Here is a 25,493-nt window from a genome sequence, read left to right as displayed (position 1 = left end):
GCAACTTGACCCTGGGACTTATTCTTTGTAAGCCCAGTACTTATTCTATCGGTCTCTTTTGCCGAACTGCTAAGTGACGGGGACATAAACACACCAGCATCGGTTGTCAAGCAATGCTTGGGGGACAAACACAGACACACAAACACACACGCACATACACACACACATATATATATATACATATATACGACGGGCTTCTTTCAGTTTCTGTCTACCAAATCCACTCACAAGGCTTTGGTCGGCCCGAGGCTATAGTAGAAGACACTTGCCCAAGGTGCCACGCAGTGGGACTGAACCCGGAACCATGTGGTTGGTAAGCAAGCTACTTACCACACTGCCACTCCTGTGTACATTTTTTTTTTATCGCATTTTGTTTAGATTAGCTTCATTAGTTCTAGTTACTGGTTTACTGTGTTTCTTTGGATGAGAATAATTGAGGAGAATCGGTGCAACTTGAGTAGAATACTACTCAGGGTGTTTGTTTCTGTTCAAAAACATCTGTTTATCAGTTTTTCTTGACAATGTTTGCATTGCTTGACAATATACACTGGTAATAAAAAAATATATATATGCACACATTGTGTATACACTTTTGTCTTGACGTCATGTAATGGTTATAAATAATCATCAGTGTTATACAAATGATGGTGTTTGCAGTCTTCCATGAAAACCATGTCTGGCTATGGGAGAAATACTACCATGCTTAGAACCGGATAAGGGTTGGTAACAGGAAGGGCATTCAGCTGTAGAAAATCTCTCAACAAATTCTATTTGAAAAGTAGACATTGAATGATGAGGGTGAATTGAATTTAATAAAGCTGGACACTGCAATTATGTCAGTAATTATGAATAAACATTCATCAACAAACCAACCAAATGGCTGTTGTAATATTTCTTATTCTATGGCTTATGATTGTATGTATATTAGTAGTAATATATCTGTGTTATAACATAATCAAGTATTATGTTTCTGTCTACATATATATATATATATATAGGCACAGTGTAGTAAGAAGCTTGCTTCCCAACCACATGGTTCTCGGTTCAGTTCCACTGCATGGCACCTTGGGCAAGTGTCTTCTACTATGTCCTCTGACCAACCAAAGCCTTGTGAGTGAATTTGGTAGGCGGAAACTGAAAGAAGCCCATTATGTGTGTGTGTGTGTGTGTGTGTGTGTGTCTTGTCACCCCCCACCTACCCACCATTGCTTGATAACCAATGTTGGTGTGTTTATGTCCCTGTAACTTAGTGGTTCGGCAAATGAGACCAGTAGAATACGTACTAGGTTTACAAAGAATAAGTCCTTGGGGTTGATTTGTTAGACTAAGGTTCTGGCATGACCACAGTCAAATGACTGAAACAAGTAAGTGAATATATATATATATATATAATATATATATATATATTATATATATATATATATATGAGAAATAGAAAAACATGATTAGGTTTGATACACACACACACACATATATATAGATAGATAGATATGTATAACTAAATATATTCAGAGGATAAGCATATATATATATGTGTGTGTGTATGTATATATATATGTATATATATATATATGAGAAATAGAAAAACATGATTAGGTTTGATACACACACACACACACATATATATAGATAGATAGATATGTATAACTAAATATATTCAGAGGATAAGCATATATATATATGTGTGTGTGTGTATGTATATATATATATATATATTATATATGTGTGTGTATGTGTGTGTGTGTGTATGTATATATATATATATGTGTGGTGTGTGTATGTATATATATATATATATGTGTATGTATGTGTGTATGTATATATATATATATATGTGTGTGTATGTGTGTGTGTGTGTATATATATATATATAATATATATATATGTATATATATATGTATATATATATATATATATGTATGTATGTATATATATAATATGTATGTTTGTGTATATATATGTGTGTGTATAATATGTGTATATATATGTATGTATATTTATGTGTGTGTATGTATATATATATGTACATAGAGAGAGAGAGGGGGATATGCAACCAGTAAATGGTTACATAGAGATATTACAAGAAGACTTTCTAAAAAAAGGTTCATTTTTGAAGGGGCACGTATGTCCCTACCTGTCCATTGATAAAATCATTAAAATAACACACGCGCACACACACACATACTAAACCACCTTTTAATTCGTTTTTGTTTGTGTGTGTTTTCCTTTCTAATTCTGTTAATATATCTAATCTCTCTTTCATTCTCTTTTACTCTCTTTTACTTGTTTCAGTCATTTGACTGCGGCCATGCTGGAGCACCACCTTTTAGTCGAGCAAATCGACCCCCGGGACTTATTCTTTGTAAGCCCAGTACTTATTCTATCGGTCTCTTTTGCCGAACCGCTAAGTGACGGGGACGTAAACACACCAGCATCAGTTGTCAAGCAATGCTAGGGGGACAAATACAGACACACAAACACACACACACATATATATATATATATACATACATATATACGACAGGCTTCTTTCAGTTTCCGTCTACCAAATCGTGTGTGTTTTCAACTAAAGTCATTTCTGGAGAAAAATTCAATTCTCTTATGTTCTTATTTGGTGATAGATTTTATTGAGATAGAACTCCACCGCCATGAAAGTGTGATATGACCATTTCTATTAGTTCTAAGTCTCAAGTTAATGCAACATTACAAATAAATAATGAAATATTTTGGCAGATGCCACTGCTCCCAGTCTTTGCAGCTGTGTGTTGTACTGCTACTTGCGTCACCGTTTGCAGTAAGAACATCTAGTCCAAGTACATAAGAGAATTTGTCAGGAATGCAATATTGAATAGTGCCAATGGTTGTTTTCAAACAATAAGTCCATCAGCTAATGGTTGTCTGACACTCTTGGACACAGTTTATTGAGGCAGATTTTCTACTGACAGATGTCGTTTCTGTTGCCAATTCTTACCTGTTTCCAAGCAAGGTAATATTCCCCCAGGGTCAGACATGTTTTTGCAGAATATTGGAAGTGAAGTGAATGACATTGCTTGTATGACAGTGACACTAATATGTTCAACAACTATTATGCAATGTCAAGAGGAGAACACACACACACACACACACACAGAGAGGCTTCTTTCAGTTTCTGCCTAACAAATCCATGATGGTTGTAAATGAGCATCATCATACAAATGATGTTTGTTTCCAGTTTTCTCTGAAAAGCATGTCAGACCATGGGGAGAGATTACCTTGCTTGGAAATAGGTAAGGGTTGGCAACAGGAAAGGCATCTGGCCGTACAGAGTCTGCCTCGGCAAGTTTTCTCTGAATGATACATGCAAACACGGATAAGCAGGTGTTGAATGGTAAGTTACCTGAAAATTGTAAGAAAATAAACCAAAGTGTATTTGTAATTGTCACCATTCTAAGGACACCTTTATTTCATAAAAACCTACTAATCAGCCCTTGTATTTTGTTTTATTCCTAACATATTTCTGCCTCACCTGTTAAAAAAAACAAAAAAACTACCATGTGATGTGTATTTTGGAATGTTTACCGCAGCTAATAAATAACCACTTGGACAAATGCTTTGAATCCTTTGAGTCTAATCCTTCTTTAATGTTGTTGTTTTTGTTTTTTTACATTTTATTTTTGTACTTTTTAACAAACTTTATAAAATGGCTGATACTTTTCAATCATTGTAATTCATCAATTTAACTTTTTAAAAATTGGTTCATGGCAGGAATTCTTGTTTTATATGTATAATTTAATGCATTTTTACCTCTTCTCTCTGTATCCTGCCGACCTTTAATGGTGTTTCAGGACCCTTTCACCCTTAAACCCTACAGGTATTGTAAAGACAGGTGTATCTAAAAGCTATTTATGACACCTAAGAAATACAGTTATGTAATGAGTAGACTAAATGAAATCATTCATACGTTTCCATGTCAACCCACCACTACTGATGTAGTTTAGAGTTAATATTACATCAATATTGAACTATTGTTTGCCTGTATTTCAAGCTTTTTGCAGCAGTGAATTGTTTTCTAATAACAATTTACCTTAGACTAGGTTTAAATCCGTTATTTTGCAAAGCTACACTGCGTATGTAAGAAACCTCTTACATAGGTACAAGACTTGCTTAAAATAGTAGCCTAAATCCCTCCCCCAATCACACCCTACTGTCTTGAAGGAATGCATTGATAAAAGTACTCCTAAATACACTGTGTATTAAAATACAAGATAGATGGTCATGACAGGAATGTTTTGATCATAAGTTTGATCGCTTAGATGAGCTGGGTTTCAACAAATCTCACCTGCTGTCTTAACAAAAAGAATGCATTGACTAAAGTACTCATAAAACCCTCATAAATGAAAATATAGGTGAGATGGCCATGGTGGAAACGCTTTTGATCATAGGTTTGATCGATTAGAACTGAGCTGGGGTTAAATGACAACTTCATAATGTTTCTGTATAAAGCTCAAAGTGGAACGAATTTGGAGGAAATGAAGTTTAACGCCAAAGCAGGACTGTTTGCCATGACAGATCTTACGAAAGTCTAGTTGAGTGTCTCTGTGTTCTGGATCATTTTATCCCCTCTCGAGAAATTTATTGAGAAAGATGTCTATTCAATCGCCAAAAAATTGACATTGCACCTTCAAAAAACAAAACAAAAAAAAATTTAACAAAGGGAGATAATGCTAAGTAAGTGGATATAGTTTATCTCCCCCTGCATTTTCTCAAACGATGGTTGTGTGGCAAGTAGTTGGCTTCCCAACTACATGGTTCCAGGTTCGCCTCTTTAACTTAGTGGTTTGGCAAAAGAGACCAACAGAATGAGTACCAGGCTTAAAAACCAAGTACTAAGATGAATTTATTCGACTAAACCCTTCAAGGCAGTGCCCTGGCATGGTCACTGTCTAGTGACAAGTAAAAGATGAAAAATAAATCACCTGTTCTAAGGTGTTGATTTTGATTTTGGTGTGAAAAACAAAAATAACAAGAAATGTAACAGTAAAATAGTTTTATCAAAAACACCCTCAAAACTCATGTAATATGCACAGTGGTATACCAATGCATATTGGAGTCAAACTTTTTTTTTTTATAAAGCGTCTTTTTTAAAAAAATAATTCTTCAAAAATTGTAATTTGTTAAATGTTTCTTTTTTTTTTTTTGTATTTGACCATTCTTACAGCTCCATGAAACCCTGGAAACTCTGTTTTTGTTGAACTCTTGAAAATCCTGCATAATGTTTTTGCTGAAACAAACGCCCCAAGGTTTCCGACCTACTCATCCTCTTCAGATGGTGATGGAAATTTGAAAGTTTCATATTTTCTCTCTCTCTTTTTTTTTTAAAAAAAAAATTATTTTTTTTGTTGCTCTAAAATTGTCCAGCTCTTGTGTTCCTACAATTATAGTAACTCTATTGATGTTAATCTGTGATAATTAGATATAATAAATAACAAAACAACCAGTTTATACCTGCTCTCTCTTCTCTCCCTATGATATGTATGTGTACAAATATATGTTTGTGATTTTATATATAATGTATGTATATCTGCCTCCGACATTCCACCAGTGTTTAGAACTGAGTTTGGTGTCTTGGAGGATGTAGTTGTCCATTTCTGCAAAAACTTGTTGAAATGACTTTATAAAAACCCATCTAAAGTCAAGTTCTTTTTATTTTTATTTTTAACCCCCCCCCCTCCTCACCTCCTGTAATCCTCAAATTTGATGTTCTGTTTGATATTTTCCTTCAAATCTTTATTTCCAAAGTCTGTATCTAAAGTCTGCTGCTATTGCATATAACTGGAACTTTCCCCCCCCCCCTTTTTTTTTCTTATCACTGTTTCTGAAAATGTAGAAATTGTAATAACAAAATTGCTGCTCCCCCTCACCAAAAAAAAAAAAAAAAAAATTTAAATAAACGAAGAAAATCAGTTAAACAAAAAAGCTGCTTTAAAGTGGGTAATAAATTAGGGAGAGAGAGAAGATCCCCAAACCAGATCATGACTTGCATTGAAAAACAATTCTTTTGTATTTCACTTATATTTTTATTCTATGTCTTGTTTGTTATAAAATGTTTTGTAGTCATGGCACTTTTGCAGATAGTGCACACACACACAAACACCGCTCCTTTTTCTTTCTTTTTTTTTAATAGGAAATGATAGTCGTCTTTCTTATGCTCCCTGTAAAATCTAAAAATTAAGGATATATTCTAATATTTGTGTAAATATTTGGAAGAAATGTATTATAAAACAATAATGATAATATATTGTAAAACACGAAATACTAATATTTGTGGTGTAAATGCTGGATTGAATTCCATTCTGCAATTTTTATTTTCTTTTGGTGTGTTCAAAGAAGAAATATCTAGAAAAATAAAAATAGTCAAAATGAAGAAGAATTTCTAGAAACATGTCTCAAAATAAAGAATTAATTGTGTGTGTGTGTGTTATGAACAGTGATTAATTAGAGAATGAAGATAGCTAACATTTAACTGTAAAATATTTAGAATTATTTTAGGAAGATATTGTGAAGGTTTTCTTAGGGGTGTGGGTCTGGTTGATTTATTATTTTATTATCATTCTTCTCAGGATGTTTGCAAAGAACCATTTTTCCCCTTCCTCTTAATATTTTATCTGAATTTACTAATGTGAAATGCTAAACTGAGAATAATGAACTTATTGTATACAATGCTCAGGTGCACTACAAAGTGCTCAGGTTCAATTTTATGCAAAGTGTTTCGGTTTTTCTTTGGAATCTGGTATTAAGACAGTAGCAGATGCAGTATCAGTACAAATATATTGTTATAATGAAACCTTGCAGAATATCATTGGTCAGTTTGAGAAATGAAAAACAAATAAGAATGACCAGTGAATCAACTTAAATTCTAACAATGTTTTACATCGACATTTTGTTAATTTTATAATTAATTTACTAAGAAGTATCTGAGTGAACTTCTTAATTCAAATGAGAAGATACAAAAACAAGACTGGGATAATCTTGTTAATTACAGTGCTTCGACCCTTTTGTTACCATATTTTTGTTGATGTATATGGCCTTTGTTTCAATTAAATTTGAAAATAATGAAGGATTTAGGGAAATGACAATTTTGTTGTTATTAAGTTGGTGTTTGGAACTTGAATTAACATGAAATTTTGATGTAAGGTTTGAATTTAGATCATTGTAAAACAAGATGTTTGTATCAAGGAACCAGGTGTGATCTCTAGCATGTTAGCATGAAAAGGGTTAAAGTAAGTTTCTATTAGCAAAAAATGATCCTTGTTGTACAGGCTCCCACGAACTGAGATTCCCTACTCCTGGTGGATGACACCTTTCCACCACCCAGGCTACAACCCTCCAACCCAATCTGTCCTCCAGAGCTTTCCCCATTAGGTGGATGGGTGTCTTGGTGTCTGTGCCCCAACCATTTCATACAATATGCTTTATAGGTGATCACGGTACTTCTCCAGGGGAGAGGACTTGTTAGATCTGTTTGGGTAGTCATTGCTGGTGAGGGTTTTATGAGGTCAAAGTGCAAATGCTACCTCAACTTTTTTTAAGTCTCTTTTTATGACAAGCAGAGGAAATGTTGGGTCTATTCTTTGGCATGCTAGTCTCCACACAGCATTCTACTGTTAGACAAAAAAGAGCGTATCAAAGTCTTTGAATATAAATTGATTGGATACCAAACAATCATCTTCAACTAATTAATTGATCATTGTCATTAACAATTCTCATATAACTTTCGCCACATTGTAGACTTTCTCCAAAATATAAAGTCTACATAGTTCTTTAACACGTTAACTACCACTTGTACCATCAGCAGTTTGTCACAAACTTCACACAACCGCCATATACACCACCGGTGGTACATTTTCATAATTTGAGAAAATATTTTGTTCTGTATCTTTGACATGGTTTTGAAGATAACAACATGAGTGTTAATTATTAAAGTTTATTTATGAAATATTGTAAAAATACAAAAAAAAAATTACATTTGTAATCAAACAGCATGCAGTGTAACTACGCAAAATATGTGGTGTAACAAGTGAGTTCCAGTAACAGGCCATGGTGGTTAACATGTTGTTTCTTTTGTTACAAAAATCCCTATTGAATTGCACTGCTTTTGTTTCAATTAATTTGGAAATTAATGAAGAATTTAATAAAATAACTCTGTCATTTCTAAGCTGGGATTTCAAGCATAAATTAGCATGAAATTTTAATGGACAGTTTTAATTTAGATCGCCATAAAACAGGAAGTTTGTATCAAGGGTTCAGGGGCAGTATTGGCAGGTTGGTATCAAAAGGGTTAAAACTTGATGTGTTTCTCTTGCTTCATTCATGTTTTTGCTTCTGTTTTTGTAACTTCTTGCTTGGTTAAGTAGACAAGCTTGGACTCAAGAACTGAGTGAACCAGTATATTTCATGGTGACCCCATTCTAGCAAGGGTCTGATTGATTTAGTGCCATTTATTTCTTTGTACAGTCCGCTTCCACTCTATCTAGCACTGTCTTAACTAAGAGTGTGGAGCAGTGACCTCAGATACTAGCTTTGAAAGATATTAAGCCTGATAATAAGTCTACTGAAGAGGATTGACTATTAAGCTCAGTCTCAATTCATAGAGTTTGTCTGAGACTCAGTAAAAAGACTTCTCTTTTGTTAATGTAAATAATCTTTGGTTTACTTTCCTGCTAAATGCTACACTTTAGGAATGTATTTTAATGTGTGCTAACATCACACAAGATATCCATAATTCAAGTTCTTTCATGCTGAATCTGATGTCTTTTTAGCTTCAAAAGGACAGTGCTGAGTTTGATGAGGCTTCTGTCAATCCCCGAAGCACAAATTTCAAAAGTATCATATACCAACTTCTGGCTCGTCAGTCATTTTGTTAGTAATTCTGCAAGAATTCCATAAAATGTGAGATTTAATTGAATATAGAGAAAGAAACCAGTGAACAGAAGCAGCAAGACTTTACAAAACCTAATAGAACAGTTTACTTTACTTCAGTACAAACAGTTTCTTCTGTTTGAGGACATAATCTAACAGGATACTGAGTTAATTAACACATAATATTCTACACAATTTTTGGATAATTTGAAATGAAAACGATGGCGAGGATCATCATTTTAATATCGACTTTTCCATGCTTTCATGGGTCGGATGAGTTTATTAAGGTAGATTTTTTTACAGCTGGCCGCCCTTCCTGTCATCAACACTTAACTGTTTCCCAGCAAGGTAATATTTTCCCCAGGTGAGCTGGCAGAATCGTTGGCACGTCGGACGAAATGCTTAGCGGTATTTCAGCTGCCGTTACATTGTAAGTTCAAATTCCGCCGAGGTCGACTTTGCCTTTCATCCTTTCGGGGTCGATAAATTAAATACCAGTTACGCACTGGGGTCGATGTAGTCGACTTAATACCTATGTCTGTCCATGTTTGTCCCCTCTATGTTTAGCCCCTTGTGGGTATTAAAGAAATAGGTAATATTTCCCCATTGGCAAATATGTTTTTGCAGAATGACAGTGACACTCATTTACAACTATTACACAATGCCAAGACAAGAAAACACAAATGTACAAACACACACACACACACACTATGGGCTTCTTCCAGTTTCTATCTACCAAATCCGCTCACATGACTTTGGCTTGCTCAGGGCTATAGCAAAAGACTCTTGCCCAAGGTACCATATGACCATGCCTAAAGGGTATGTATTGTTCTTTTATAAATATACAATTTTAACCTTACCATCAACAGTAACAAAGTAGCTACAGCATAGGTGTAATTAATCCATGTTGTTACTGCATACAGTCATTTATTTGTTCTTTCATTTAATATCTGTTTTTCCATCTTAGTAAGGGTTAGATGGAGAGATATCTGAAGCCGGGTTATTATGGCCATAAGTTCTCCATTGTTGTGAGCCCATATCTGTTTCCAAGGAAGGGAATTTTCAATATCAGTGGAATTAAAAAGTGCAGAGCTTACAGACGATTTGTTGACAAGGAATGTCAACAAATGTCACCACTTGCAGCAGCCCAGCCACAAATGGTGACACCGCTGTTTGTAGCCACAGCTCGCCAAAGGTTGTAAACATACACAAATACATTTACACACATACATACACACACCAATTGCCTTACAAGGCATTGATTGGCTCAGGGTTATAGCAGAAGATACTTAACCAATGTGCCGTACAGGGAGACTGAATTCAAAGCCAACATGGTTATAAAAAAAGAAAACCCACAGCAATTACTACAAACCAGTCTGACTAGTTTAACCAAGTCCCCATTGGTATACACCATATATAGCTATATTAGAAGCTGGTAGATGATAGTGAAGGCTCATGGTCCTGTCTGTGTTGCACTCCTGATTCCAAGATTGTGGTTTCAATTCACAGACTGGGCAGTGCATTATGTTCTTGAGCAAAACACTTCATTTTACATTGCTGCAGTCCACTCGGCTGTAAATGGGTCTCCCTGTGACACACTGGCATCCCATTCAAAGGAAATGCTGTGATCTCAGTCATTTATATGCCATGGAAACCAGGTAGCTGCCCCTATGGCTCCCAGGCCCAAGGCAGTAATGTCCTGGTGGGGTTGATAGTGAGGATGATAAGTATAAACTATAAACTACTAATCTTTCTATGGATACAAGTTGGATAATCTTTATCTTTTGAAGGCCCCAGGAGAGTAGAAGCTAATGAGATTGATCCCACCTCTTTTTTTTTTTTACGTCTATATAGAGATAACATCTTTGTTATCATTTTGGTTATGTTTCACGATGATTCTATAAATGCATTTTATTGTAAAAGGATGAAGGTCACAACTCAAAGTATTTAAACTGTGAAAACTCTTATTCTTATCGTGTAACTTTGACAGTATTGTGTGTGTGCTGAACATTCAAATTAAGTGTATTTTTGTAATAGAAAGGACAAATTACAAATCACAGAACTCCAGAAGAGAATTTGCTTTGTAAAACTGTTAATAACAAACATCACAATAAATGGTGGACTCCCTCATCATTTCGATGATTGAGCGTTCAGCAAAACATAACCCCTTATTGTTTCTAGTTTAGTATTTTATTATATCCTTAGGTGGGTAGGAAGTCAGCATCTACCCCAGGTCTGTGGAAAATTATCATCACATTTGTAGCCATCCTTGTGAAGGGTCAAAGATGAAGACTTTCAATGGCGTTGTCTACCTGTTCCCTTTACTTCTTTCCTTATCAGCACTAGATCTTTCAAGAAAGTGTGATGGTGTCTTGGTTTGCTGAAGAACATGCATGATGAATAATTATCATAATGGACTTCGTTTACACAGAGATAGTCCCACTCTCTCTCTCGCATCGTTCAAACTTGTGTTACAATAAATATAGAGTGAATCATCGTCATTGCCATTTAACATCTGTTTTCCATGCCGGCATGGGTTGGACGCTTTGGCTACAGCTGGCAAACTAGACAGCTGCACAAAGTTCCAGCCGTGTGTTTCAGCTTGGTTTCTATGGTTGGATACCCTTCTATTGCCAGTCACTTTACCCAGTGTACTGGGTGCTTTTCATGTGGTACCTGCACTAACAGGATCACCAAGTAACATGTATTACAAAATCCATTTCAGCTGGGAAGGGAGCATTAGCATGATAATTATGGTGTAAACCAGGGTTTTCCAATCTATTCCCCACCATCAGGCCCCACTATAACTTTCCCGAAGAATGTATGTCCCATCGGTGTTTGGAAAAAACAACTTTATTTTTAATATTCTATCAACTACTTAATTCAAAATAATCTACCAGTATCTCTTTTATTAAGTACTGAGTACCAAAAAAGAAAAAAAAATATCGACTAAGAAAACAAATGAACGACTTTAATGAGAACCTTGTGCTTGGCAAGTACAGAACCCCACTCCACCACAATTTTCCCAGGCCCTACCAGTGGGGCCTGTGCCCCACATTTAGCACTCTATCAAATGCCCCATACCAGTAAAGATTCTGACAGCTCATCCCCACCGTCTCTACCTTCTTTCCAGATACTCCCACCCATCTGTATATGGTATGGAATAGCCATGTATCTTTTCTATAGCTAGACACCTGTGCTTGTCATGCTACCCTACCTCAGCCCTTCAACTTCTGGCTTTAAACCTCACCTCACCCTCAAATACTCTCGCTTATATGATGGGGGTTTTCCTTTTCCTGTTCTTTTTCACCTCGCAAGTTACTTGGCAAGCTCACTAGTGCTAGTGGCATGAAAAAGCACCCGGTACCCTCTGCAAAGCAACGGGCATTAGGAAGGGAATCCGACCATAAAAATAACGTGCCAAAGCGCTGACCCTGGAGCTCAGTACAACCCTGTAGATCACCAGATTCTGTCAAACCATTCAACCCATGCCAGTATGGAAAGCAGACACTAAATGATGGTGATGATGATCGTCTCCACTACAAACTCTCGAAAAATGGATATTGAAATATTTGCTGAGGGAGTAAAAGATATTCTTTTACTTGTTTCAGGCATTTGACTGGCCATGATGGAGCACTGCCTTTAGTCAAACCTATCGATCCCAGGACTTATTCTTTGTGAACCTAGTACTTATTCTATCATACCTTTTTGTCGAACTGCTAAGTTATGGGGACATAAACACACTGGCATCGGTTGTCAAGCGATAGTGGGGGGAACAAACATATATGCACATACACATACACACACACACACATATACGATGGGCTTCTTTCAGTTTCTACCTGCCAAATCCACTCACAAGGCTTTGGTCAGCCCGAGGCTATAGTAGAAGACACTTGTCCAAGGTGTCACGCAGTGGGACTGAACCCAGAACCATGTGGTTGGCAAGCAAGCTACTTACCCACAGCCACTCCTGCACCTATATGTTACTGCTTACTATAACATCCTTATTTTTATGTTACATTTCCTCATCACTGGCAATTAATGTTGCTGCTACTGCTGTTATTATTTTTGTAGCAAATAAATTACATTATTTTTTATATCATGCATTTTGTAAACAATAATAAACATTGTTGGGGTTGGAGGTCTTGAATGGAGCAGTCATGCTGTTTCTCTGTATATCTGAGGGCAGATGTTGCAAGGGAGTGTCCATGGAACTTGGGTGAAGTCAATATCAGACAGTATTTTTTATTTTTATCAAAACACTGGTTTATCTGTCATTTCGCTGACTTGTAAATCTTTTGTTAGTATAGGTACAGGTATGGTTGAGTGGTTAGGAAGCTTGCTTTGCAACTATGTTCTATATTTTGGGTTCAGTCCCAATGCATGGCACCCTCTATGGTCTTCTACTATAGCTCTGCAATCTGGAGTTGATTGGCGCCCTGTGAGTGAATTTGGTAGACAGAAACTGTACTGAAGCTTATTGTAATTGCATGTGTGTGTGTGTGTTTGTCAACCTCAGGCCCCACCACTCGATTACCAGTGTTGGTTTACTTACATCCCCATTACTGAGCAGTTTGGCAGAAGAGAATGCTAAAACGTGTCCCAAGCTTAAATACTGGGAGTGATTTGTTCCCTAAACCAGTCGTTCTCAGCCGGGATCTATATGGACACTCAGGGGCCATATAAGACTGGGGAGTGGGGTCCAAGTAACAAAACAGTTATTTGGGAATCCACAATAGTAATTTAAGGGCCCCTGAAAAATTTTGCTTCAGATGTATGTATTGGTTATGTATTGCAAGAAACAGCTGGGTTTCTTTCTCTAACATTTTACATAGTTCAACCTAAACAAGGGAATGTGTGGGAAACAAAATAGGAATTTTGGAAGGAGTTTCTATAAAACTAGTCTTTAAACGTTGAATGACTTCAAGGGCCACCAGAATAAAATAATAATCAAAGGGGTCCATAGATAAAAAATGGTTGAGAATTCCAACACTAAACCTCGCATGGTCACAATCTAATTATTGAAATGCATAAAAGATAAAAATTATTGACAAAAGCGACACCCTCACCTCCGCCCACTCACACACATGTAATAGATTTCTGCTCTGTTTCTGTCTACCAAGTTTTACTAGAAAGGAATCGGTCAAGCAAAGGCTATAAGTAGAAGCACATTGCAGAGCAAATGTCTTAATCCCACAATCATGTCTGATTGGCTTTTTTTTCTTTTGTTCCTTTGTTATATCTTCTCACCCATCTTTATATCCTTTCCAGTTCTTTGGAAGAAAGAAAAATACATAACAATAAAAACCAAAAAACTAAAAAGATCTTTTTTTTTTTTATAAGTAAAAAAAAAAAAATGTAAAAAGGATTTCCTCACTAATTAAATTGTATTGTTGTTATTGTTTAGTACCTGCTCAGCCCCTGATTGAACAGGCTCTTCATCAATAGAGTTTATTGCAGACAACATTATCCATTGTAACTTTCCTATATATATATATGTATGTATATATTTATGTATGTATGTATGTATAAATATATATATATATATATATATGTATGTATGTATAAATATATATATATATGTATGTATGTATAAATATATATATATATGTATGTATGTATAAATATATATATATATGTATGTATGTATAAATATATATATATATGTATGTATGTATAAATATATATATATATATGTATGTATGTATAAATATATATATATAATATATATGTATGTATGTATGTATAAATATATATATATATATATATGTATGTATAAATATATATATATATTGTATGTATGTATGTATGTAAAATATATATATATATGTATGTATAAATATATATATATTTGTATGTATGTATAAATATATATTTGTATGTATGTATGTATAAATATATATATATATATATATGTATTTGTATGTATATATAAATATATATATAATAAGAAAAAAAAAGGGATTAAAAAATTGAGGCATATATCACTTTGAATTTAACTAATTTTGGATCATCTTGAAAACATGTTAACATGTATTTTCAGAAATATCAATTTCAATGATATTTTCTATGTCTAAATATGTTAACTCAATAGAAACAATTGTTGGTTTTGTAAGGCGAATTCAACAATTAAAGATGCGATTTTCTCCATGCGTATTTTTGTTACACACGCGCACACACACACACACACACACACACCACACACACACATATATATATATATGGTAAAGTATAATTGCAAAGACATTTGGCTTCTATTTCTAGCAAGGTCAACTGACCATATAGATGCTCCCTTATTGGTTTGTGATCTTTTTTTTTTTTTATATTTAAATTTTATTTGTAATTATTTATAATAAAACTACCAAATGATTATTATTATTATTTTTTTCTGTTTCTGTCAACTTTTTCATAGCAGCTGTATATTGTAAACCTGAAAAACAAATGCATTATTATAAGGTTTCACTCACATACACACACAAACACACACACACACATATCAGTGTTGATGAGACTCAGAGCTGGATTAATATAACTGGGTTTCTTTTAGCTGAACACATTGAGTCAATTTCCATGTTTAAATTCTTGTGGAGTTGTAGTGAGGAGTTGGGTTGGAGATGCAGAAAAACTATCGTTGTAGAATGAGTAGCAGTTAGGCAGAATTGGTTTGTGTGGCAGACAAGAATGTCTTGCAATACTTATATCTTTTATGTTTTGAATTCAAATGTTGCCAAAGCCAACTCTTATCTCTCCCACCAAATTTTTTTTACCTTTGTGCATATGTTAGAAATTACTGTTATTATTATTATTATTATTATTATTATTTACATTCTGAGTTCAAATTCCGCCAAGGTCAACTTTGCCTTTCATCCTTTCAGAGTTGATAAATTAAGTACCAGTTATGTACTGGGGTTCATGTAATTGACTAGTACCCCCCCCCCAAATTGCTGCTCTTGTGGCAAAATTTGAAACCATTATTATTATTATTATTATTATTATTATTATTATTATTATTAATATGGCAGAATTGTTAACATGTTGGACAAAATGTTTAGCTGCATTTCTTCCAGCTCTTTACATTCTGAGTTCAGTTACTGTCAAGGTGGACTTGGCCATTCATAATTTCAATATCAATAAAATAATTACCATTTGAGCACTGGAAATGATATAATTAACTTTCTCCTTTCCCTCCAAAAAGTTATTGGCCTTGTTCCAAAATTATTATTATTATTATTATGATTATTATTATTATTATTATTATTTTAAGGCAGTGAGCTGGCAGTATCATTGACACGTTGGGCAAGGTACTTAAAAGCATTCTGTCTGTCTTTCTGTTCTGAGTTCATATTCAGCTGAGACTGACTTTGCCTTTCATCCATTTGGGGTTGATAAAATAAGTACCAGTTAAATACTAGGGTTCATGTAATCAACTTACTCCCTCCTCCAAAATTGCTGGCCTTGTGCCAAAATTTGAAACTGCTACTACTATTATTATTATTACTAGTAGTAGTAGTATTAAGGGTATTGAATTGTCAGAATTTGTAGAGCATCAGACAAACCGCCTTTGGGTATTTCGTTATGTATTAAGCTCAAATTCCAGCATGGGCAACTCAACTTTTTTTTAACTTGGAAGGATGAAAGCCAAAGAACTGGAGTCAGTTTTATTAATGACTACAATCTTCTCCAAAAAAAAAAATGTGACTTTATGCTAAAGTAAGAAATTATGTTTCTTTTTCTGTACATTTCTAGCTGTGGTAAGTGAAAACGACAACTTAAAAACTTCTGTCTCTTTATATATATTTATATACATATATAATACATATATTCTATCTTGGTTTGTCCTGGAAGGGTCAATTACGCCAATAATAATAGAGAGGAGGTACATCATTGATGAGGTTGCAGCAACACAAACAATTGATTATCGTATTTTAATGTGTATAAGGAATCCCCTAATTTTGGGGGCTTAAAATTTGGAAAAAAGGTTTTGTAAGGGATTATAATACTATCCATGTATAAGAAACTCCCATATATTTTTAACCTAATTTTTGACAAAAAAGGGTTCCTTATATATGTTAAAATATGGTATGTAGTTGGTTAGACAGCTAACCAATCAATTAACAACAAAGAAGTAATATGGAGCCAGTGTATGTGTCTTTATTATTACTATTATTATCATTAAGGCAGCGAGCTGGCAGAAATGTTAGCACGCCGGGCAAAATGCTTAGCTGTATTTTGTCTGCCGTTACATTGTGAGTTCAAATTCCACCGAGGTCGACTTTGCCTTTCAGCCTTTCGGGGTCGATAAATTAAGTACCAGTTACGCACTGGAGTCAATATAATCTACTTAATCCGTTTGTCTGTCCTTGTTTGTCCTCTCTGTGTTTAGCCCCTTGTGGGTAGTAAAGAAATAGGTATTTTGCCCATTGCAATTATGAGTTCAAATTCCACTGAGGTCAACTTTGCCTTTCATCCTTTTGGGGGTCGATAAATTAAGTACCAGTTACGCACTGGGGTCAATATAATCTACTTAATCCGTTTGTCTGTGGGTAGTAAAGAAATAGGTATTTCGCCCATTGCAATTATGAATTCAAATTCCACTGAGGCCTTTCAGCCTTTCGGGGTCAATAAATTAAGTACCAATGAAAGAGTGGGGGTCAGTGTAATCAACTAGTCTCCTCCCCCAAAATTTCAGGCTTTGTGCCTTTCAGTAGAAAGGATTATTATTATTATCATTATTGGTGTAATGGCTCTTCCAAGACACAACAGGATTTGTTTGAATACATTAATTAACATCAAGAATCTTACAAAACAAACACAAAAATGAAGATATATATATATACATATATAATACTTATATATCATACAATTTTTTTTTTTCACAAGGACTTTTAAGTTTAGCCTGACAGCTTATTCACCTTGAGTTGGTTGAATAATCTGTCTGGCTGAAAAGTCCCACACTAAACAAGTTTTACAACAGATCTAACTCAATTTTCAATATTGAGTTTCTCTATCAGTAAATGTTTTGTTGTTGTTCTTAAACTTGTTTTGAAGCAGTAACATGAAATTAGCATTTACTTTGTATACACACACATACAATATACATACATAAATATATGTGTATATAATTGTAAATACAGCTAGAACACCATTTACTGTTTTGGAAAGCAGATCACTGACCTGTTAAATATCTAGGATTGTATTTTCAATTTATTTTTTTCTTTTGAAATTTTATCATTATTATTATTATTATTACTATTATTATTATTATTATTATTGTAAATATGTACATTCGGTGTTCTGCTTGTTTATGTTTAAGAGATTTTTCTTTTTATATATTTTAGACTCCATTGTTACAACAAAAATGTAATACTAACTTCCTGATTTTTTTTTTAATGTTCAAGGAAATAAGTTTATAAAAATTAATATCTCTATATAAAACTATATGTATATATTGGCTGTTGCTGCTGCTGTTGTTGTTTTGTTTTTAAACTGTCAAAAAACCTTTTTTTTAAAAACTTTTTGGCCCCTTTACCAGCTGTTCTGGTTCTTTTAATTCATCCATCTGTTGTTTTCTCCGACTATTCGTTGGAGGGTTGTGGAAGTAGAGTTTTCAGGTACCTCCTCAATAGGGTCTTATCAAAAGCAAAGCATGACTAGGTTTTCCAGCAGGATTCTCAAGTGCGACCTATCAAAGAAGCTTGAGAGGCGGTTGGATGGAACCTACACTCGCCTCCTTGTGAGAGCTCATAATCTCTCGTGGAAGCGTCATCTAACCAAAATGCAAATATATGGGAAACTACCACCTGTATCATCTCTTGTGAAAGGTAGTAGAGTCCAGTTTGCTGGACATTGTTGTAGAGCTGAAAACGAGGCAATTTCTACTCTTCTCCTCTGGAAGCCATCTACTCACAATACCAGAGGGCACACACTCTCCTACCCTGATGTAATCTCCAGGGATACAGGCATCCAGCAACAGGATCTCCATAATGCTATGATGGACCGTGAAGTCTGGCGTAGCATGGTAAATTCCATTGTCTCGACCATGGTCGAACAATGATGATAGACTATGGATATTATCCAACCATTTTATTCTTGGTCTAACCCTAGGTCTCCTACTGGTTAGCTCAGCTTGAAGAATCCATCTCATGATTCTTTCCTGCAACATTCTAAACACATGTCTGTAGGTCCTTAGTACTGGAGCTGCGACCTCTCAATGCAGAGAAGTAACAGCTTGACCTGCTGGGACTCCCTGATCCCCAGGCTATGCATCTTTCTTTCTTTTTCCTGAATTTGTTGGAAGGCCAGTATTGGTGGTCGTTGCATGTTCTCCAAGATTGGAGTGGGACGAGCATAATCTGACATTTAGGTAGCTAGGACATCTGTAAATGGATGTTTGCAGGAAAAAGTTTGATAGCGTGAGGATTCCAGACTTTGAGGATTGCTGATCTGGGAGGAAGGACTGGATGGAAAAAGATGTGTTTTGTATGAGATGGAGAAGGTGAGAAGTTAGCAGCCAAAGGAGGAGGAATGGACATTAATGTTGAGTTTATAGATTTGATAAGATAAGTACCAGTCATATTTCTGGAGCTTACATAACTGGTTATATCCTTAGAGATGGTGTCATAGCATGGCCAAAGCCTGAAATATTGAAATTTGTAAAATATATATGCATATTTATTATTCTTATGCAAGAATATTGTTGACAGTGACTTTGAGGTTTCAGTCAGCTAAGCAATCATTGGCTGATGGCTTAGCTGACTGAAACTTTGAAGTCACTGTCAACAACATTCTTGTATCAAAATAATAAATTTATACTCTACACAAATATAGAGTAACCCTTCAGATTAATGTAAAATTGGTTTTATTATAACTGAACATGAAAACAAACAATTATATGTATGTAGGTATGTTGTATGCAACAGAGGAGTATTAGTTTAAAACAGCAATCTTTGTATCATATTCAAAGCAGATACATTAATACATTATTGAAAGCCTAATCAACTGTATTTATCCTGAGACAGCATCACTTATAGACATAGTGTTTACTGCTGTATTTCTGTTTTTTTAACACTGTATGTCTATTGGAGATGTTATCTTAAGATGAATACTGCAGCTCATTAGGCTTTCAATAATGTGTCTGCTTTAAGCATGATACACAAGTGTGTGTGTGTGTGTGTTTAACTGGCACTGTCATTTACGACGACATGGGTTCTAGTTGGTCCGATCAACAAAACAGCCTCTTAGGAAGAGGACATTGTTGAGGCATTAAGCTGCTAGATTAGGTTATGACGGTTATGGAGAGAGTTATAGCACAATTGATCCATAAGCACAAATGAAATGCAGTTTGGCTTTGTGCCTGAAAGAGATACAACAGATACAATCTTCTTAGTGAGGCAACTGCAAGAGAAATACTTGATTAAGAATAAACTTCTATTCCTGGTATTTGTTGACTTGGAGAAAGCATTTGGTGGTTACTGAGGAATCTAGGTTTAGATAAATGGGTTGTGAGGGCTGTGCAAACCAGATACAAAGATTCAGTATGTAAAGTAAGAGTCAGTGATCTCAGTAACCAATTTAGGGTGAAGATAGGGATCCATCAAGGGTTAGTTCTCAGCCTTCTGTTCATATGGACAGTGGAAATGGATCTTTTAAATGCCCAGATGGCTCATTATGAGTAGTTAGTAGCTTCTTTTACTTAGGAAACATGATTAAGTGGTGGCTGCTCTGAAAGTATAGTAGCTACGGTAAGAATGTGTTGGAAAAAATCCAGGGAGCTGTGACCACTGCTGGCAACAAAGGTTTTTTCTTTTTCATTCAGAGTGAAGGGCAGATTGTAGGATGCCTGTGTTAGAATTGCAAAGCTGCATGGTAGCAAGACCTGGGCCTTGAATGCAGAAGGTGAGTGGAAAATGAAGTTTACATGCTCCAGTGGATGTGTATGCTAGATCACAAATGAGTTGAGAGAAAAACAGGGTATAAAAAGAATCTGGTGTATTATGCAAGAGAAGAGGCTGTTCTAGTACAGGCATTTGATGTGTATGGAGGATGACTGCAGCATACAAAAGTGCCAGGCATGCCAAGTTAGTGGAACCTGCAGAAGAGTGGAACCAAGGAGAACTTGTGATGAAGGGTGACCTGAAAATGTTGCATCTCATGGAGGAAGAGGACAAAGGTTTGTACTGACTGATGATATGTGCTGCTACAGAAGACTTCACCTGAACCCTGTATCAGAATTTATTTGAAGAATTACTTCCCTTTCAGATAAGTAGTTTGTCTTTCAGTTTATTGAGAGTGGTAGTTACAAAAGAAATATATATATTCTTTAATCAGAAACTACATTCCTGTTGACAGACACTGGATTGCAGTGGTGAGCTCCTTGATAAGTTGACTACAGGACCTGGCCTCAATTTTAAGTTGGAACAATTTGTTATATTACTAACATCATAGGGAAAAGGCCCCAAATATCACTCAGGTCCTACTTGTTTCTGAGTAATATTCTTTCTAAGTTTGGTCAGCAATTTTGAGGGGAGGGAAAAATCAATTACATTAACCCCCAAGGGGGGGTTGACTTCGTTTTTCATCCTTTCAGGGTTGATGAAATAAGTACCAGTTGAGCACTTGAGTTGAGGTAATTGACTAAACCCTCCCTCAAATTTCAGACCTTGTGTCTATAGTAAAAAGAATCTATACATTAATATGCTACGGCCGAAATGCTATATGCTGTTACAGGATTAGTTGAAGGGAAAGGTGAAACGCGAGAGGGAAGTGTTGACAATGTGAGGTAGAGAGTAGGTAATAGTTACAACATAATTAAAAAGTTAGTTGAAGTGAGTGATATAAAGAGAGTGAGAAATAGACTTTTTAGCAGAGGAGTGAGGTTAAAGAAAGGTAAATGGAGAGAGTATCTATAAATTGCTTCGACTGAAATGTCACATGATTAGTGGAAGGGAAAGGTAAAGAGATGTGAGGTAGGGGGGATGTAATACTTATAGTTAAAAGTTAGTTGAAGGGAGTGATACAGAGAAAGAGAGTTAGAAATACAATATTTAGCAGAGGGCATTATGGGCATCAGCTGATGCATGAAGCTGTCATGTTCTCAGTGGAAGTAAAAGAGAGAAGTGATAATGAGGTGAAGAGGGGAATGACATGGTTAAAATGTTTGTTGAAGTTAGAAGTAGAGAGAAATATAAATTGCTTAGCAGAAGGAAATTTTATACATCATATATTATTGTGGTTGACAAGAAAATAACACTTTAATATTTGATGTTTTTATATCACTTTATAACACTTTAATATTTGATGTTTTTATATCTTCAATCTGTTGATTACAACCAGCCAGGAACAGTCTTCGCTACATTTGCGGTACCTGCCAGAGGGAGTGTTTGTCCAGGATAGGACTACACAGCCACAGCAGGAAATGTATCAGGACATGAAATATAAAAGCCGGACTAGACTACTTCATGCGCAACTCCATTGTCTCCCGAGACAGAAAGGATGCCAATACAATCTGTTGATCTATTTATCTACATTGACAAATACGTCAATGGCTGGATGGAAAAAGGAAGGCTTACATTAGATATGGTAATAAATTCATCATAGACAGGAAGATAGATTTTTCAATGAAAGTGAAATAACTTAGCAAAATAACTGTGGATGTTATTTTCTTAAAATTTATAATTCAAACTTTGTATTGACAGCAAGAAAAGAAGATATAAATTGAACTGAAATGAAATGAAATAATCTTGGTTGGTAAACAATTTAGACTGAGCATTGTTACTGAAAACTATAATGGTGGTGATGGTGTTGGAAGTGGTGAGCAAATAGTGAAAAGTGTAGTTTTTTAAAATTTATATAATTTTTTTCTATTACCTATCATTTAATGCATGCACATAAATGCAATTATTTATCATCTCATTTGAAAATTGGTATTTGTTTATAAAATATGGACGATAGATGATGTAAGCTAACAAGGGAAAGATTGGGATGGTATATGCAATGAGAAAAGCAAGGGGTTGAATCACTGGAAAAAACATGGGAGCACCAGTGTGTAGAACAGAAAATATGAATCAAAGAGTATAGAGTGAGTATTTACAACAGATAAGGGAACATATTCAAGATTGAATACAAGATGAAATTGAGAGAGAAAGTAAAAAAAAAAAAAAACTGTAAACATATGGTTGAAAGTTACATTTGTGACATGAATATTCTCTGTAATCATTGGGAAGCTCTTAGAAATTATAAATGAACTGTTGAGAGAATGGGAAAGTCATGCTCCCTCAATTACAGCCTTTATCAGAAGAACTGAAAGGTGTTTTTTAGATGAAAATAATGCAGAATATACAATTTGTAAAAGAACACTGATTTTTATGGCTCTATACAAACTTACAACCATCTAAAAAAATTTGTATTTACTGTAGAATTTCCATGGGTACTGGTTGTTATTATTATTAAGGTGGTCAGTTGGCAGAATCATTAGCACGTTGGATGAAATACTTAGCAATATTTTGTCTGCCACTACGTTCTGAGTTCAAATTCTGCTAAGGTCAACTTTGCTTTTCATCCTTTCGGGGTTGATAAAATAAGTACCAATTACACACTGGGGTCGATGTAATCAACTAGCCCCCTTCCCCCACAAAATTTTCAAGGCCTTGTGCCTAGATTAGAAATAATAATAAATATTATTATTGTTATTATTATTATTATCCATCGCTATGCTGCCAGTAAAAATATTTATTAATCATGCTTGTACCTTCATTGTTCAAAGTGAAAGTCTTTTTTTACAGTTTGTATTGCACTGTCTATATGTTGAAAAACATACGGAAACACACACAAACAATCAAAAAAGTAACTTTACATATTATATATATATACAAAAAAGTGTGGTGGACAAATGTCACAACCTTCTATAGTACGGCCAATTAATAGTAGACTGTTATATAGTGAGAGTCTTCTTTTTGGAGTCTGTGTTGCATTGTGTTGGCACACTTGCACTTAAAATTCTTGCATTTTTAATCAAAACTTGTTAGTTACTATGGTGACAACACTACCTATCTATCTATCTTTCACACTCTCTCTCTCACTGTATTTCTCTCTCATCATCAACAACTTTAATCCTCCCTTTTTCTTCTTCTACATATATGTTGTAACAGAGGTTATCTCCTATTTTGAACCTCCCCTTCTCTTTTTCTGCATATATGTTGTGATGGAGATCAGCTTTTATAATAGAAGATTATTATCAAGGTGGCAAGCTGACAGAATCAATTTCATGCCAGGCAAAATACTTAGTGGCATTTTGTCCATCCTTACATTCTGAGTTCAAATTCTGCTGAGGTCAACTTTGCCTTTCATCCTTTCAGGGATCAGTAAAATAAGTGCCAGTTGAACACAGGAGTTGATGTAATCAATTCATCCCATCTCCCAAAATTGCTGGTCTTGTGCCAAAATTTGAAATCACTATTATTATTATTATTATTATTATTATTATTATATTATTATTATTTCATTGTTGTTGCATTGTTTTAGAGGAGCTGCTGTAAGTTTCTTCCAAAGAACTCAAGCAACAGCAACTTGGATGTTTACTATGGATGTTATTTATGATTAGCAATGGTACATTTATTGCAGGCGAGGGAGACCAGAATCTGAGAACTAAGAATCTGTTAAATTTTTTTTCCATTTTGAAAAAAGCTTTAAGAGAATTAGGTATTTTCTGCTTAACAGTGCTTTTGTTAGGATGTGGGCAGTACCCACAAGAACAGTTATTATTATCATCATCATTATTATTATTATTATTATTATTATTATGATTATTATTATTATTATTATTATATCTAACATACTCAGCTTGTTGCTGGAGAAGTCATTATTGTACCGGCTGACCACTTCTCATGAACTAAGGTCATACTTTCATTTCAAGTCTCAAAGACTTTGCAGAGACCCCTTGCACTACCAACAAATGCTGTTCTGTTTTCATTTTTATTCCTAATATTTGCAACCAATTTTTAAAAAAATTTTTTACTCACTGTACCTTTGGCACCAACAATTATTGGGACAATATACACTTTTTTCATTGACCAGAGTGTTTTGATTTCTCTCCTCGGAATTTCATATTGCATCAGTTTAACTACTTCTTTTTCAATGATTCTGCTGTCACCAGAACAAGCAATATCTATTATCAGGCATGACTTTTCTTCCTTGTCTGTCAGTACAATATCAGGTTTTTGATGTTTGACTTTTTGATCACATTGAATCATTAAGTCCCAAAGGATCTTAACCCTGTCATTTTCTACTGCACCCATTGACTCAAGATCATCCTGTTTTCTTCCTTTTCCCACACCGAATTTGTTACATAGTTCCCAGTGGATTATTCTGGTGACCTTGTCGTACCTTCTCTTGTATTAATATTATTATTTCAACTAGCAATAGCCACACCTCAGATAATCACCGTTCGCTATGGTACCCCTCTGCTTTGCACAGAGGAAGAATCATTATTATTATTTTTTTTTTATTATTTTTTTTTTTTGCATCAAGTTTCCTTTCCCAAAAGAAGAATTAAGTTCATCCTGGAGAACATGCATTTAAGTGTTCAAGATATACAA

The 25,493-nt window shown here is 34.8% G+C and overlaps 1 protein-coding gene across 1 annotated transcript in view; it reads left to right on the top strand.

Moving 5' to 3' along the window:
* Window positions 1-8,125, top strand: part of LOC115223165 (TGF-beta-activated kinase 1 and MAP3K7-binding protein 2) — a 93,375-nt gene extending 85,250 nt beyond the window's left edge. Inside the window, exon 8 of the mRNA XM_029793593.2 lies at window positions 5,198-8,125. Within this exon, the coding sequence (XP_029649453.1) occupies window positions 5,198-5,205 (8 nt within the window). The 3' untranslated portion in view covers window positions 5,206-8,125. The remainder of the gene's footprint in view (window positions 1-5,197) is intronic.
* Window positions 8,126-25,493: the final 17,368 nt, after the last annotated feature.

This window comes from Octopus sinensis, linkage group LG22 (assembly GCF_006345805.1).
Source record: "Octopus sinensis linkage group LG22, ASM634580v1, whole genome shotgun sequence".
NCBI lineage: Eukaryota > Metazoa > Mollusca > Cephalopoda > Octopoda > Octopodidae > Octopus > Octopus sinensis.
Note: the sequence above shows the minus strand (reverse complement) of the source record. Positions and strands in the feature narration are given on the sequence as shown.